The 16982-nt window shown below is 46.0% G+C and overlaps 1 protein-coding gene across 1 annotated transcript; it reads left to right on the forward strand.

Annotated features, from left to right (window-relative positions):
- Positions 1–1245: 1245 nt before the first annotated feature.
- Positions 1246–2253, forward strand: LOC119323998 (chlorophyll a-b binding protein of LHCII type 1-like). Its single transcript, XM_037597715.1, has one exon. The coding sequence runs from the start codon at positions 1318–1320 to the stop codon at positions 2116–2118; it is 801 nt and encodes a 266-aa protein (XP_037453612.1). The 5' UTR covers positions 1246–1317; the 3' UTR covers positions 2119–2253.
- The last annotated feature ends 14729 nt before the right edge of the window (positions 2254–16982 follow it).

Raw genomic sequence — 16982 nt, forward strand, 5'->3', positions numbered from 1 at the left:
CTACAACTTGTGCTTGTTTATCAGATTCCTGCCGAACTTGAAGTTCTAAACATATAAAAATCAAACATACATAATTATATGTGAAAATTATAAGCATGTTGATGAAATTTAATAAGCACTGAGATTTCGAGGTATGTGAATATATATTTGCAATATAGTGAAACAATAATATTACGTGTAATCACATGCATGCAATTTATTTGGAGTCATCTAGGCTCAGATTAAAAACGAAGTTGTAAATATGTGTGTTGTCCCATAAATTTGGGAAATGAAACCTTAAACTAACATTAGTTTCATGAGTAATCGTCTCCATCGTTTCATTTTCCCAATCTATGTGGTAATGTAAGGCACTTCATTTGTTTTCAAGATTTACAACGAAAAGGGAAGCATTTTCTTTCAGGGTTAAAATTAGTAGTCTTGTTTTTTTATCAAACATAAATTTTTTTCTATGGCCGTATGATGAGTCTCTACTTTAATCTAAACATATAGATCATGCAAATTTAATTTGGGAAGAAATTAATTTACTTATCAGTAGAATGACAATTAAGCGAACCAACTTGTGGTTGGATGGTTAGGTGGACAATGGTATCCATCACCAGGGTTCAAGTCCTGGTGCTTGTATTTATCCTGGATTTATTTTAGGATTTTCGGTGATGCGCGTTCAGTGGGAGGAGACATTCCCGTTGACTATGAGGCGCCTACGGTGACTTCGTAAAATCTCAATATGATATGCCCTCAATCTCTCGGAAGTGCTCATATGGATAGGGCGTGCGTGTGTGCGTTCATAGGGCAAAAAAAAAGATGGAACTACAATCTTCATTAGAGTAAAAATGGGTATATCTAGCTTGATGTATGGAATTTGCCCAATAATGTGACCGTTTACTAGGATGAGATGGTGCATCCTATTTTGAATTTTCTGAACGCTAAAAGATACGTGAGGACAACATCTCACCAGAGTGCGCGCGGTATAACGATGCGGGATGCATCCTAGTGCATGCGAACCCTGCAGATCTCACTCGCACACTTGATCCAATTAGCTGTCTCCAAGGAGATCCTAGTCACAGCTATTTCTAGCCACAAGCTCACGGCGATAACATTTCCTGGCTCAGGACGTGCCAAGTGTTCTGAGAACAACAGATTTCTGCAGCACCAATGGTATCGAAGCTCCAGATTTTTCTCCCTATCCATCTTTATCTTGTCAGCTTACACACAAAAATCGATGCCTTAAGTAGCCTCTCCCCCTCTCATATCAAGGCATCTCCACACTCACTCATCTCTTGGAGAATCAATACAGCAGACACTTTTATCAGCCTTCCAATGGCGACCACCACCATGTCCCTCTCCTCCTCAACCTTTGCCGGCAAGGCGGTGAAGAACGTGCCGTCATCGGCTCTCTTCGGCGAGGCCCGCGTCACCATGCGCAAGACTGCAGCGAAGGCGAAGCAGGTTTCCTCTGGCAGCCCATGGTACGGTGCCGACCGTGTGTTGTACCTCGGCCCACTCTCTGGTGAGCCCCCGAGCTACCTCACCGGTGAGTTCCCTGGCGATTATGGTTGGGATATTGCTGGACTTTCGGCTGACCCGGAGACCTTCTCCAAGAACCGGGAGCTGGAGGTGATCCACTGTCGTTGGGCCATGCTTGGGGCACTTGGTTGTGTCTTCCCTGAGTTGCTCGCCCGCAATGGCGTCAAGTTTGGCGAGGCCGTTTGGTTCAAGGCCGGCTCCCAGATCTTTAGTGAGGGTGGTCTTGACTACCTCGGCAATCCCAGCCTTGTGCACGCGCAAAGCATCCTAGCTATTTGGGCATGCCAAGTCGTGCTCATGGGTGCGGTCGAGGGGTACCGCGTTGCCGGCGGCCCACTTGGCGAGATCGTCGACCCACTATACCCAGGAGGCAGCTTCGACCCTCTCGGCCTAGCCGACGATCCCGAGGCATTCGCCGAGCTCAAGGTGAAGGAGATTAAGAATGGTCGCCTCGCCATGTTCTCAATGTTCGGCTTCTTTGTCCAAGCTATCGTCACGGGCAAGGGACCACTAGAGAACCTCACTGACCACATCTCTGACCCCGTCAACAACAACGCCTGGGCGTTCGCCACCAACTTTGTCCCCGGCAAGTAAGATGTCTTGGAGATTGTGCACGCCATAAAGTGTGTTGTTGTGCAGTCTGAGTTGTACTACCATGATGTAAATTATGAGAATTTGTGCAAAAGCAATGCAAGGTTTGTCCAGCTTGAATGTTGTGACTTGCATCGATCTGATCGTTGTGACCACAATCCACGAGAACAGATAAATATTTCTGCTCGCGCTTAATTAGTTATCCATTATCATTATGTGTGCAGATCAGCGACGCCTCATATGATTGTGTAGGCTGGTCACGCTGGTGCATTTGCGGGGTCGGAGCAAAGGAAACGCTAATATACATTTTCATAGAAGCTTCCATCAATACAACAATGAGGAAGGATCTCAATTCAATTGCAAGGGGCATGGTTTTCTTTCATTTATTAATTTTCGACAAAAGCAGTGTGGCCAATTATACCGCATTAGTGATTTTTCATATCTCGCTTCCAGCCCAACCAAGTGATTCGGCTTACCGGTGTGGTCTAAAGTGAGAAGGCACTGTGTAACGGTCGGAAATTGTCGATTTAGTCGAGGATTGGGGTGCGAGAGGCGGTGTCGCCGATGCTGATATTGTGGTGGATGGCAAAGAATTGGAGGCGGAGATGGGTGGGCGTCCACATACACTAGTAGAAAATAGGGCTACCGTTCGCTGCTGGCCAGCCCATTAGTCCCGGTTCTTTAAGAACCGGGACCAATGGGGGGTATTAGACCCGGTTCGTGAGCCCAGGGGGGCCGGCCGGGGCCTCGTGGGCATTGGTCCCGGTTCGTATAGAACCATTTGTCTCGGTTCGAGCCACGAACCGAGACCAATGGTCCTCGCTGCTGGCCGACAACCATTGGTCCCGGTTCATGCCACGAACCGGGACAAATAACTTGCCTATATATACCCACCGCCGTGGCAGAGCACTCCACAGTGCTCTGTTTTTTCAATCCGACGAGGAGAGGGCATTTGGGTGCTCTAGTTCACCTCCTATGCAGATGAGGTGTTCGTTGAAATGCCCGAGCCACACTAGTTAAGCTTTCTCCTCTCGAAGCTCGACCTAGGAGCTCCATTTTTTTCGAGATTTGTCTAGATTTAGGGTTCCGTCATGCCCCATCCCCGTTTTCACCGTCGTTGATCGCCCGCGCCGATCTCGTCGCCGGCACCACCGTGGTGAGCCTCTTATTCTTATCTTCTTTATGATACTTATCTGATTTTCTTACTTTAGATAGATATTTGTCTGATTTTCTTAATTTTGATACACATAATTGTATGTAATGCACGCAGATGAACCGGCATTGGATGTATGGTGAGAGACACACCTCCGAGTACATTAAGGGTGTGCATATTTTTCTCGAAGTGGCTGAGGCAAACAAGCAAAATGGTTTTATGTGTTGTCCATGCAGTAAATGTGGGAATACGAAGTCTTACTCTGACCGGAAAATCCTTCACACCCACCTGCTTTACAAGGGTTTCATGCCACACTATAATGTTTGGACGAGGCACAAAGAAATAGGGGTTATGATGGAAGACGGCGAAGAAGAAGAGGACGATGACAACTATGTGCCCCCTGAATACGGTGATGCTGCAACGGGGGGAGCTGCTGAAGATCAAGAGGAACCAGACGATGTGCCCGATGATGCTGCAACGGGGGAAGCTGCTGAAGATCAAGAGAAACCAGATGATGTGCCCGATGATGATCTCCGCCAGTCATTGTCGATGCAAGGACGCAATGTGAAAGTCAAAAGGAGAAGCTGAAGTTCGATCACATGTTAGAGGATCACAAAAAAAGTTGTACCCCAATTGTGAAGATGGCAACACAAAGTTGGGTACCGTACTGGAATTGCTGCAGTGGAAGGCAGATAATGTTGTGCCTGACAAAGGATTTGAGAAGCTACTGAAAATATTGAAGAAGAAGCTTCCAAAGGATAATGAATTGCCCGATAGTACGTACGCAGCAAAGAAGGTAGTATGCCCTCTAGGATTGGAGGTGCAGAGGATACATGCATGCCCTAATGACTGTATCCTCTACCGCGATGCATACGAGGATTTGAACGCATGCCTGGTATGCGGTGCATTGCAGTATAAGATCAGACGAGATGACCCTGGTGATGTTGACAGCGAGCCCCGCAGGAAGAGAGTTCCTGTGAAGGTGATGTGGTATGCTCCTATAATACCACGGTTGAAACGACTGTTCAGAAACAAAGAGCATGCCAAGTTGATGCGATGGCACAGTGAGGACCGTAAGAAAGACGGGAAGTTAAGACCACCCGCTGACGGGTTGCAGTGGAGAAAAATCGAGAGAGAGTACTGGGATGAGTTTGCACGTGACCCAAGGAACGTATGGTTTGGTTTAAGCGCGGAAGCCATTAATCCTTTCGGGGAGCAGAGCAGCAATCACAGCACCTGGCCCGTGACTCTATGTATGTATAACCTTCCTCCTTGGATGTGCATGAAGTGGAAGTTCATTATGATGCTAGTTCTCATCCAAGGCCCTAAGCAACCCGGCAACGACATTGATGTTTACCTAAGGCCATTAGTTGAAGAACTTTTACAGCTGTGGAATGGAAACGGTGTACATGCATGGGATGAGCACAAATAGGAGGAATTTAACCTGCACGCATTGCTGTTTGTAACCATCAACGATTGGCCCGCTCTCAGTAACCTTTCAGGATAGACAAACAAGGGATACCACGCATGCACGCACTGTTTAGCTGACACCGAAAGTATATACCTGGGAAGCTGAAGGAAGAATGTGTACCTGGGCCATCGTTTATTTCTTCCGACCAACCATCAATGTCAAAAGAAAGGCAAGCATTTCAAAGGCGAGGCAGATCACCGGAAGAAGCCCACCATGCGTACCGGTGATCACGTACTTGTTATGGTCAATGATTTACACGTAATCTTTGGAAAGAGTCCCGACGGACTAGCTGTTCCGAGTGACGCTGGGGGACACGCACCCATGTGGAAGAAGAAATCTATATTTTGGGACCTACCCTACTGGAAAGACCTAGAGTTTCGCTCTTTGATCGACGTGATGCACGTGACGAAGAACCTTTGCGTCAACCTGCTAGGCTTCTTGGGTGTGTATGGGAAGACAAAAGATACAGTTGAGGCATGGGAGGACCTGCAATGTTTGCACGAAAAAGATGGCATGCCTCCAAAGCAGTATGAAGGTCCTGCCAGCTACGCTCTTACCAAAGAAGAGAAGAAAATCTTCTTTGAATGCCTGCTTAGTATGAAGGTCCCGACTGGCTTCTCGTCGAATATAAAGGGAATAATAAATATGGCCGAGAAAAAGTTTCAGAACCTAAAGTCTCATGACTGCCACGTGATTATGACGCAACTGCTTCCGGTTGCATTGAGGGGGCTTCTACCGAAAACGTCCGATTAGCCATTGTGAAGCTATGTGCATTCCTCAATGCAATCTCTCAGAAGGTGATCGATCCAGAAATCATACCAACGCTAAGGAGTGATGTGGTGCAATGTCTTGTCAGTTTCGAGCTGGTGTTCCCACCATCCTTCTTCAATATCATGACGCACGTCCTAGTTCATCTAGTTGACGAGATTGTCATTTTGGGCCCCGTATTTCTACACAATATGTACCCCTTTGAGAGGTTCATGGGAGTCCTAAAGAAATACGTCCGTAACCACGCTAGGCCAGAAGGAAGCATCTCCATGGGCCATCAAACAGAGGATGTCATTGGGTTTTGTGTTGACTTCATTCCTGACCTTAAGAAGATAGGTCTCTCTAAATCGCGGTATGAGGGGAGACTGACTGGAAAAGGCACGCTTGGAGGGGAGACAATAATATGCAGGGACGGATATTCTTGGTCTCAAGCACACTGCACAGTTCTACAGAACTCTACCTTGGTGACCCCTTATGTCGATGAACACAAGAACAGTCTGCGCTCCAAACACCCGGAGCAGTGCGACAACTGGATTACATGTGAACACATCAGGACTTTCAGCAGTTGGTTCGAAATACGTCTCAGAGATGAAAACACTGTTTGTGATGAGCTGTACTCGTTGTCCAGGGGACCATCTTCGACTGTTATGATTTGGAAAGGATACGAGATAAATGGGAATACATTTTACACGATCGCCCAAGATCAAAAGAGCACCAACAAAAACAGCGGTGTCCGCTTTGATGCAGCCACCGAGAGGGGAAAGGACACATATGTTGGAAATATGCCCTAGAGGCAATAATAAAAGGATTATTATTATATTTCCTTGTTCATGATAATTGTCTATTATTCATGCTATAATTGTGTTATCCGGAAATCGTAATACATGTGTGAATACATAGACCACAACATGTCCCTAGTAAGCCTCTAGTTGACTAGCTCGTTGATCAATTGATAGTAATGGTTTCCTGACTATGGACATTGGATGTCATTGATAACAGGATCACATCATTGGGAGAATGATGTGATGGACAAGACCCAATCGTAAGCATAGCACAAGATCGTGTAGTTTGTTTGCTAGAGCTTTTCCAATGTCAAGTATCTTTTCCTTAGACCATGAGATCGTGTAACCCCCGGATACCGTAGGAGTGCTTTGGGTGTACCAAACGTCACAACGTAACTGGGTGACTATAAAGGTATACTACGGGTATCCCCGAAAGTATCTATTGGGTTGACACGGATCGAGACTAGGATTTGTCACTCCGTATGACGGAGAGGTATCTCTGGGCCCACTCGGTAATGCATCATCATAATGAGCTCAATGTGACCAAGTGTTTGGTCACAGGATCATGCATTACGGTACGAGTAAAGTGACTTGCCGGTAACGAGATTGAACGAGGTATTGGGATACCGACGATCGAATCTCGGGCAAGTAACGTACCAATTGACAAAGGGAATTGTATACGGGATTACTTGAATCCTCGACATCGTGGTTCATCCGATGAGATCATCGTGGAACCTGTGGGAGCCAACATGGGTATCCAGATCCCGCTGTTGGTTATTGGCCGGAGAGCTGTCTCGGTCATGTCTACGTGATTCCCGAACTCGTAGGGTCTACACACTTAAGGTTCGGTGACACTAGGGTTGTAGAGATATTAGTATGCGGTAACCTGAAAGCTGTTCGGAGTCCCGGATGAGATCCCGGACGTCACGAGGAGTTCAGGAATGGTCCAGAGGTGAAGTATTGTATATAGGAAGTCCAGTTTCGGCCATCGGGAAAGTTTCGGGGGTCACCGGTATTGTACCGGGACCAGCGTAAGGGTCTCGGGGGTCCAAGGGGTAGGGCCACCTATCCCGGAGGGCCCCGTGGGCTGAAGAGGGAAGGGAACCAGCTCCTGGTGGGCTGGTCCGCCCCCCTTGGGCCTCCCCTACGCCTAGGGTTGGAAACCCTAGGGTGGGGGGCGCCCCACTTGACTTGGGGGGCAAGTGCCCCTCCCCTAGCCCCCCCCCCCTTTAGATGGGATCTCTAGGGGCCGGCGCACCCCCTAGGCCCCCTATATAAATAGGGGGGAGGGAGGGCAGCCGCACCCTAGTCCCTGGCGCCTCCCTCTCCCCCTATACCACCTCTCCCTCTCGTTGAGCTTGGCGAAGCCCTGCCGAGATCACTGCTGCTTCCACCACCACGCTGTCGTGCTACTGGATCTCCATCAACCTCTCCTTCCCCCTTGCTGGATCAAGAAGGAGGAGACGTCTTCCCCAACCGTACGTGTGTTGAATGCGGAGGTGATGTCCGTTCAGCACTAGGATCTTCGGTAATTTGGATCACGACGAGTACGACTCCCTCAAACCCGTTCTCTTGAACGCTTTCGCTCGCGATCTACAAGGGTATGTAGATGCACTCCTCTCTCTCGTTGCTAGATGGCTCCATAGATTGATCTTGGTGAAGCGTAGAAAATTTTGTTTTTCTGCAACATTCCCCAACAGTGGCATCATGAGCTAGGTCTATGCATAGTTTCTTTGCACAAGTAGAACACAAATTTGTTGTGGGCGTAGATGTTGTCAATTTTCTTGCCACTACTAGTCTTATCTTGTTTCGGCGGCATTGTGGGATGAAGCGGCCCGGACCGACCTTACATGTACGCTTACGTGAGACAGGTTCCACCGACTGACATGCACTAGTTGCATAAGGTGGCTAGCGGGTGTCTGTCTCTCCCATTTTAGTTGGATCGGATTCGATGAAAAGGGTCCTTATGAAGGGTAAATAGAAATTGGCATATCACGTTGTGGCTTTTTATGTAGGTAAGAAACTTTCTTGCTAGAACCCTATTGCAGCCATGTAAAAACATGCTACAACAATTAGAGGACGTCTAACTTGTTTTTGCAGCATATGCCTTGTGATGTGATATGGCCAAAAGGTTGTGATGAATGATATATATGTGATGTATGAGATCACGTTCTTGTAATAGGAATCACGACTTGCATGTCGATGAGTATGACAACCGGCAGGAGCCATAGGAGTTGTCTTAATTATTGTATGACCTGCGTGTCAATGAATAAATGACATGTAATTACTTTACTTTATTGCTAAACCGTTAGCCATAGTAGTAGAAGTAATAGTTGGCGAACAACTTCATGGAGACATGATGATGGAGATCATGATGATGGAGATCATGATGATGGAGATCATGGTGTCATGCCGGCGACGAAGATGATCATGGCGCCCCGAAGATGGAGATCAAAGGAGCAATATGATATTGGCCATATCATGTCACTATTTGATTGCATGTGATGTTTATCATGTTTTTGCATCTTATTTGCTTAGAACGACGGTAGTAAATAAGATGATCCCTCGTAATAATTTCAAGAAAGTGTTCCCCCTAACTGTGCGCCGTTGCGAAAGTTTGTTGTTTCGAAGCACCACGTGATGATCGGGTGTGATAGATTCCAACGTCCACATACAACGGGTGTAAGACAGATTTACACATGCAAAACACTTAGATTGACTTGACGAGCCTAGCATGTACAGACATGGCCTCGGAACACAAGAGACCGAAAGGTCGAACATGAGTCGTATGGAAGATACGATCAACATGGAGATGTTCACCGATGATGACTAGTCCGTCTCACGTGATGATCGGACACGGTCTAGTTGAGTCGGATCATGTATCACTTAGATGACTAGAGGGATGTCTAATCTTAGTGGGAGTTCATTAAATAATTTGATTATATGAACTTAATTATTATGAACTTAGTATAAAAACCTTTGCAAAATGTCTTGTAGATCAAATGGCCAACGCTCATGTCAACCTCAACTTCAACGCGTTCCTAGAGAAAACCAAGCTGAAAGATGATGGCAGCAACTATACGGACTGGGTCCGGAACCTGAGGATCATCCTCATAGCTGCCAAGAAAGCATATGTCCTAGAAGCACCGCTAGGTGAAGCACCCATCCTAGAGAACCAAGACGTTATGAACACTTGGCAGTCACGTGCTGATGATTACTCCCTCATTCAGTGTGGCATGCTTTACAGCTTAGAACTGGGGCTCCAAAGTGTTTTGAGCAACACGGAGCATATGAGATGTTCGAAGAGCTGAAAATGGTTTTCCAAGCTCATGCCTGGGTCGAGAGATATGAAGTCTCCGACAAGTTCTACAGTTGTAAGATGGAGGAAAATAGTTCTGTCAGTGAGCACATACTCAAAATGTCTGGGTTGCAGAACCGCTTGTCCCAGCTGGACATTAACCTCCTGGACGAGCCGGTCATTGACAGAATCCTTCAGTCGCTCCCACCTAGCTACAAGAGCTTTGTGATGAACTATAATATGCAGGGGATGGTGAAAACCATTCCTGAAGTATTTTTAATGTTGAAATCAGTGGAGGTGGAAATCAAAAAGGAACATTAAGTGTTGATGGTCAATAAAACCACTAGTTTCAAGAAAGGCAAGGGTAAAAAGAACTTCAAGAAAGACGGCAAGGGAGTTGCCGCGCCCGGTAAGCCAGTTGCCGGGAAGAAGCCAAAGAATGGACCCAAGCCTGAGACTGAGTGCTTTTATTGCAAAGGGAAGGGTCACTCGAAGCGGAACTGCCCCAAGTACTTAGCGGACAAGAAGGCCGGCAACACCAAAGGTATATGTGATATACATGTAATTGATGTGTACCTTACCAGTACTCGTAGTAGCTCCTTGGTATTTGATACCGGTGCGGTTGCTCATATTTGTAACTCAAAACAGGAGCTGTGGAATAAGCGGAGACTGGCGAAGGACGAGGTGACGATGCGCGTCGGGAATGGTTCCAAGGTCGATGTGATCGCCATCGGCACGCTACCTCTACATTTACCTACGGGATTAGTTTTAAACCTCAATAATTGTTATTTAGTGCCAGCTTTGAGCATGAACATTGTATCTGGATCTCGTTTAATACGAGATGGGTACTCATTTAAATCTGAGAATAATGGCTATTCTATTTATATGAGAGATATGTTTTATGGTCATGCCCCGCTGGTCAATGGTTTATTCTTAATGAATCTCGAACGTGATGTTACACATATTCATAGTGTGAATACCAAAAGATGTAAGATTGATAATGATAGTCCCACATATCCGTGGCACTGCCGCCTTGGTCACATTGGTGTCAAACGCATGAAGAAGCTCCATTCAAATGGACTTTTGGAGTCTCTTGATTTCGAATCATTTGACACGTGCGAACCATGCCTCATGGGTAAAATGATCAAGACTCCGTTCTCCGGAACAATGGAGCGAGCAACCAACTTATTGGAAATTATACATACTGATGTGTGCGGTCCAATGAGCGTTGAGGCTCGCGGTGGCTATCGTTATGTTCTCACCCTCACTGATGACTTAAGTAGATATGGGTATGTTTACTTGATGAAACACAAGTATGAGACCTTTGAAAAGTTCAAAGAATTTCAGAATGAGGTAGAGAATCAACGTGACCGAAAAATAAAGTTCTTACGATCAGATCGTGGAGGAGAATATTTAAGTCACGAATTTGGTACGCACTTAAGGAAATGTGGAATCGTTTCACAACTCACGCCGCCTGGAACACCTCAGCGTAACGGTGTGTCCGAACATCGTAATCGCACTTTATTGGATATGGTACGGTCTATGATGTCTCTTACCGATTTACCGCTATCATTTTGGGGATACGCTTTAGAGACAGCTACATTCACTTTAAATAGGGCACCATCTAAATCCGTTGAGACGACACCGTATGAATTATGGCTTGGGAAGAAACCTAAATTGTCGTTTCTAAAAGTTTGGGGATGCGATGCTTATGTCAAGAAACTTCAACCTGAAAAGCTCGAACCCAAGTCGGAAAAATGCATCTTCATAGGATACCCTAAGGAAACCATTGGGTATACCTTCTGCCTTAGATCCGAAGGCAAGATCTTTGTTGCCAAGAACGGGTCCTTTCTGGAGAAAGAGTTTCTCTCGAAAGAAGTAAGTGGGAGGAAAGTGGAACTTGATGAAGTACTACCTCTTGAACCGGTAAGTAGCGCAGCTCAGGAAGATGTTCTTGTGGTGCCAGCACCGACTGGAGAGGAAGTTAATGATGATGATCAAGGTACTTCGGATCAAGTTACTACTGAACTTCGTAGGTCCACAAGGACACGTTCCACACCAGAGTGGTATGGCAACCCTGTCCTGTAAATCATGTTGTTAGACAACGGTGAACCTTCGAACTATGAAGAAGCAATGGTGGGCCCAGATTCCAACAAATGGCTTGAAGCCATGCAATCCGAGATAGGATCCATGTATGAAAACAAATGTGGACTTTGACAGACTTGCCCGATGATCAGCAAGCGATAGAAAACAAATGGATCTTTAAGAAGAAGACGGACGCAGATGGTAATGTTACCATCTATAAAGCTCGACTTGTCGCTAAGGGTTATCGGCAAGTTCAAGGGGTTGACTACAATGAGACTTTCTCTCCCGTAGCGAAGCTGAAGTCCGTCTGAATCATGTTAGCAATTGCCGCATACTATGATTATGAGATATGGCAAATGGACGTCAAAACGCATTCCTTAACGGCTATCTTAAGGAAGAACTATATATGATGCAGCCGGAAGGTTTTGTCGATCCTGAGAATGCTAACAAGGTATGCAAGCTCCAGCGATCCATTTATGGGTTGGTGCAAGCATCTCGGAGTTGGAACATTCGCTTTGATGAGATGATCAAAGCGTTTAGGTTTATGCAGACTTATGGAGAAGCCTGCGTTTACAAGAAAGTGAGTGGGAGCTCTGTAGCATTTCTCATATTATATGTAGATGACATACTTTTGATGGGAAATGATATTGAACTTTTGGACAGCATTAAGGCCTACTTGAATAAGTGTTTTTCAATGAAGGACCTTGGAGAAGTTGCTTACATATTAGGCATCAAGATCTATAGGGATAGATCGAGACGCCTCATAGGTCTTTCACAAAGCACATACCTTGATAAGATGTTGAAGAAGTTCAATATGGATTAGTCTAAGAAGGGGTTCTTGCCTGTATTGCAAGGTGTGAAATTGAGCTCGGCTCAATGCCCGACCATGGTAGAAGATAGAGAAAAGATGAGTGTCATCCCCTATGCTTCGGCTATAGGGTCTATTATCTATGCCATGCTGTGTACCAGACCTTATGTAAACCTTGCCGTAAGTTTGGTAGGAAGGTACCAAAGTAATCCCGGCATGCAACACTGGACAGCGGTCAAGAATATCTTGAAGTACCTGAAAAGGACTAAGGATATGTTTCTCGTTTATGGAGGTGACGAAGAGCTCGTCGTAAAGGGTTACGTCGACGCTAGCTTCGACACATATCTGGATGACTCTAAGTCACAAAGCGGATACGTGTATATTTTGAATGGTGGGGCAGTAAGTTGGTGTAGTTGCAAGCAAAGCGCCGTGGCGGGATCTACATGTGAAGCGGAGTACATATGGCAGCCTCGGAGGCAGCGCATGAAGCAATATGGATGAAGGAGTTCATCACCGACCTAGGAGTCATACCCAATGCACTGGGGCCGATCACTCTCTTCTGTGACAACACTGGAGCTATTGCCCTTGCCAAGGAGCCCAGGTTTCACAAGAAGACCAGGCACATCAAGCGTCGCTTCAACTCCATTCATGAAAATGTTCAAGATGGAGACATAGATATTTGCAAAGTGCATACAGATCTGAGTGTCTCAGATCCGTTGACTAAACCTCTTCCGCGAGCAAAAAATGATCAACACCAGAACTCTATGGGTGTTCGATTCATCACAATGTAACTAGATTATTGACTCTAGTGCAAGTGGGAGACTGTTGGAAATATGCCCTAGAGGCAATAATAAAAGGATTATTATTATATTTCCTTGTTCATGATAATTGTCTATTATTCATGCTATAATTGTGTTATTCGGAAATCGTAATACATGTGTGAATACATAGACCACAACATGTCCCTAGTAAGCCTCTAGTTGACTAGCTTGTTGATCAATTGATAGTCATGGTTTCCTGACTATGGACATTGGATGTCATTGATAACGGGATCACATCATTGGGAGAATGATGTGATTGACAAGACCCAATCGTAAGCATAGCACAAGATCGTGTAGTTCGTTTGCTAGAGATTTTCCAATGTCAAGTATCTTTTCCTTAGACCATGAGATCGTGTAACTCCCGGATACCGTAGGAGTGCTTTGGGTGTACCAAACGTCACAACATAACTGGGTGACTATAAAGGTATACTACGGGTATCCCCGAAAGTATCTGTTGGATTGACACGGATCGAGACTGGGATTTGTCACTCCGTATGACGGAGAGGTATCTCTGGGCCCACTCGGTAATGCATCATCATAATGAGCTCAATGTGACCAAGTGTTTGGTCACGGGATCATGCATTACGGTACAAGTAAAGTGACTTGCCGGTAACGAGATTGAACGAGGTATTGGGATACCGACGATCGAATCTCGAGCAAGTAACGTACCGATTGACAAAGGGAATTGTATACGGGATTACTTGAATCCTCGACATCGTGGTTCATTTGATGAGATCATCGTGGAACATGTGGGAGCCAACATGGGTATCCAGATCCCGATGTTGGTTATTGGCCAGAGAGCTGTCTCGGTCATGTCTACGTGATTCCCGAACCCATAGGGTCTACACACTTAAGGTTCGGTGACGCTAGGGTTGTAGAGATATTAGTATGCGGTAACCCGAAAGTTGTTCGGAGTCCCGGATGAGATCCTGAACGTCACGAGGAGTTACGAATGGTCCGGGGGTGAAGAATTGTATATAGGAAGTCCAGTTTCGGCCACCGGGAAAGTTTCGGGGGTCACCGGTATTGTACCGGGACCACCGGAAGGGTCTCGGGGGTCCACCGGGTGGGGCCACCTATCCCGGAGGGCCTCGTGGGCTGAAGAGGGAAGGGAACCAGCCCCTGGTGGGCTGGTGCGCCCCCCTTGGGCCTCCCCTAGGGGTGGGGGGCGCCCCATTTGACTTGGGGGGCAAGTCCCCCCCTAGCTCCTCCCCTTGATATGGGATCTCTAGGGGCCGATGCACCCCCTAGGCCCCCTATATAAAGAGGGGGGAGGGAGGGCAGCCGCACCCTAGTCCCTGGCGCCTCCCTCTCCCCCCGTACCACCTCTCCCTCTCCTGAGCTTGGCGAAGCCCTGCCGAGATCACCGCTGCTTCCACCACCACGCCGTCGTGCTGCTGGATCTCCATCAACCTATCCTTCCCCCTTGCTGGATCAAGAAGGAGGAGACGTCTTCCCCAACCGTACATGTATTGAACGCGGTGGTGCTATCCGTTCAGCACTAGGATCTTCGGTGATTTGGATCACGACGAGTACGACTCCCTCAACCCCGTTCTCTTGAACGCTTCTGCTCGCGATCTACAAGGGTATGTAGATGCACTCCTATCTCTCGTTGCTAGATGACTCCATAGATTGATATAGGTGAAGCATAGAAATTTTTTATTTTCTGCAATGTTCCCCAACAACATATTATGGTTACATAGTGGACATATGGGAACTTGACTACGGAGTAGATTTTAAGGTCCCTTTGTTTAAGTGCAAATGGGTCAATCTGTCAGGAGGCGGGGTACAGGTAGACCCACAGTACGGAATGACAATAGTGGATCTGAACAATCTTGGGTACACTGACAAACCGTTCGTCCTAGCCAATGATGTGGCACAAGTTATCTATGTGAAGGACATGTCTACCAAACCGAGAAAAAGAAAAAATAAGGAAGCGGATACATCATACGATGAGCCAAAGCGCCACATAGTTCTTTCAGGAAAAAAGGGACATCGTGGGAGTGGAGGGCAAGACAGACATGTCTGAAGATTATGAAAAGTTTCATGAAATTCCTCCCTTCAAAGTCAAGGCTGACCCAAGCATCCTGATAAATGATGAAGATTATCCATGGTTACGACGCAATAAGGAAAGGACACAAGCGAAGAAAAAGTGAAGAGTTTCTCCACAACTATTATGATGATACCATGCCTACTTTCAACCTTTTTGTAGTTCATTTAAAATGCATGTTGCAACAGACAAGTTTTCCTATGAAATCCTGATACTTCGAAAGAGATTGTCCGTTTTGTACACGAAGTGCATCCAGTTTTTGCCGTAACCCTCTCAACTTTCTTGTATATGTTGTGTGGATGAAATGATGATACCTTGCCAAAATAAAATAGAGGCGCAATGCTCACCTGCACGTTGCTTAGCTTCAAGCCAACATGTAGGTGAGCACTGCACTTCTCCCTTCATCGTCTCTACACTCAGGGCTTATAAACCGCTGCGAGTGCCTCTTGCTTGGCGAGGTGGGACTAAAAAACAGCTGCAGAAAGAATCAACTAAAAAACACTTTTACCGGTTCATGCCACGAGCCGGTACTAAAAGGTGCTCGTGGGGCCCCAGCCTTAAAACTTGTACCAAATAAAATGCCTTTCTAACAGCCTTACAACTGGTACTAAAGGAATCAACTAAAAAGCTTTTATAAACCTCTAGATTTATTGAAACTAAAATTATATAGAATTTTGTTACAAACTTTAATAGCAAAAAGAATTATCATAAAAGAAAATAAATAAGTAATTAGAATTTTGTTGAAAACATTAAAAGCAAAAAGAATTATCATAAAAGAAAATAAATAAGTAATTAGAATTTTGTTCAAACATTAAAAGCAAAAAGAATTATCATAAAATAAAATAAATAAGTAATTAGAATTTTGTTCAAAACATTAAAAGCAAAAAGAATTATCATAAAAGAAAATAAATAAGTAATTAGAATTTTGTTACAAACTTTAATAGCAAAAACAATTATTGTAAAAGAAAACAATTAATTAATTAGAAACAAAAAAGAAAGCAAAAAAACTGGAAAAATTTTAAAAAAAAGTGCCACCTACAGGGCCACCACAGCCTGCATACGACTAGAAACCCATTACTAGGGCCAGGATGCAGGCCCGCGGTAAGCCCAATAGGCCCACAAGCACAAAGAGTGATTTTAGGTCTGTAAGCCTGCAGTAGAGAGGAGCTCGAAGTGGTTGGTTCGGCAGGGCTTATAAACCACTCCGAGCCCCTCTCGGCTAGCGAGGTGGGACTGAACATAGCACCGCACCACGTCATTTCTAGCACACGACCTTTGGTCCCGTTTGGTGCCACCAACCGGGACTAAAGGGGTGCATTGGTCCTGGTTGGTGCCACAAACCGGGACCAATGCACCCCTTTAGTCTCGGTTGGTGCCTCCAACCGGGACCAAAGGCCTCTGCTTCCCGCCCTTTGGGCTGCTAAAAAGAGGCCTTTGGTCCCGGTGGGTGCCACCAACCGGGACTAGATGGGTGCATTGGTCCCGGTTGGTGCCATGAACCGGGACCAATGCTCTGTCTATATAAGCAGCACTCGCGAAAATTTGGTTCAGTTTGTTCTTTCCCGCCGCCCGACACCGCCAGGCTGCCCGTCCGTCTCCGCCTCACCGTCGCCGTCGTCGCCCCGCGACGT

Source organism: Triticum dicoccoides, chromosome 6B (genome assembly GCF_002162155.2).
Source record: "Triticum dicoccoides isolate Atlit2015 ecotype Zavitan chromosome 6B, WEW_v2.0, whole genome shotgun sequence".
Lineage (NCBI taxonomy): Eukaryota > Viridiplantae > Streptophyta > Magnoliopsida > Poales > Poaceae > Triticum > Triticum dicoccoides.

Excerpts from the sequence above, each read along its gene's own strand:
- LOC119323998 (XM_037597715.1), top strand. The coding sequence starts at position 1,318 with ATGGCGACCACCACCATGTCCCTCTCCTCCTCAACCTTTGCCGGCAAG.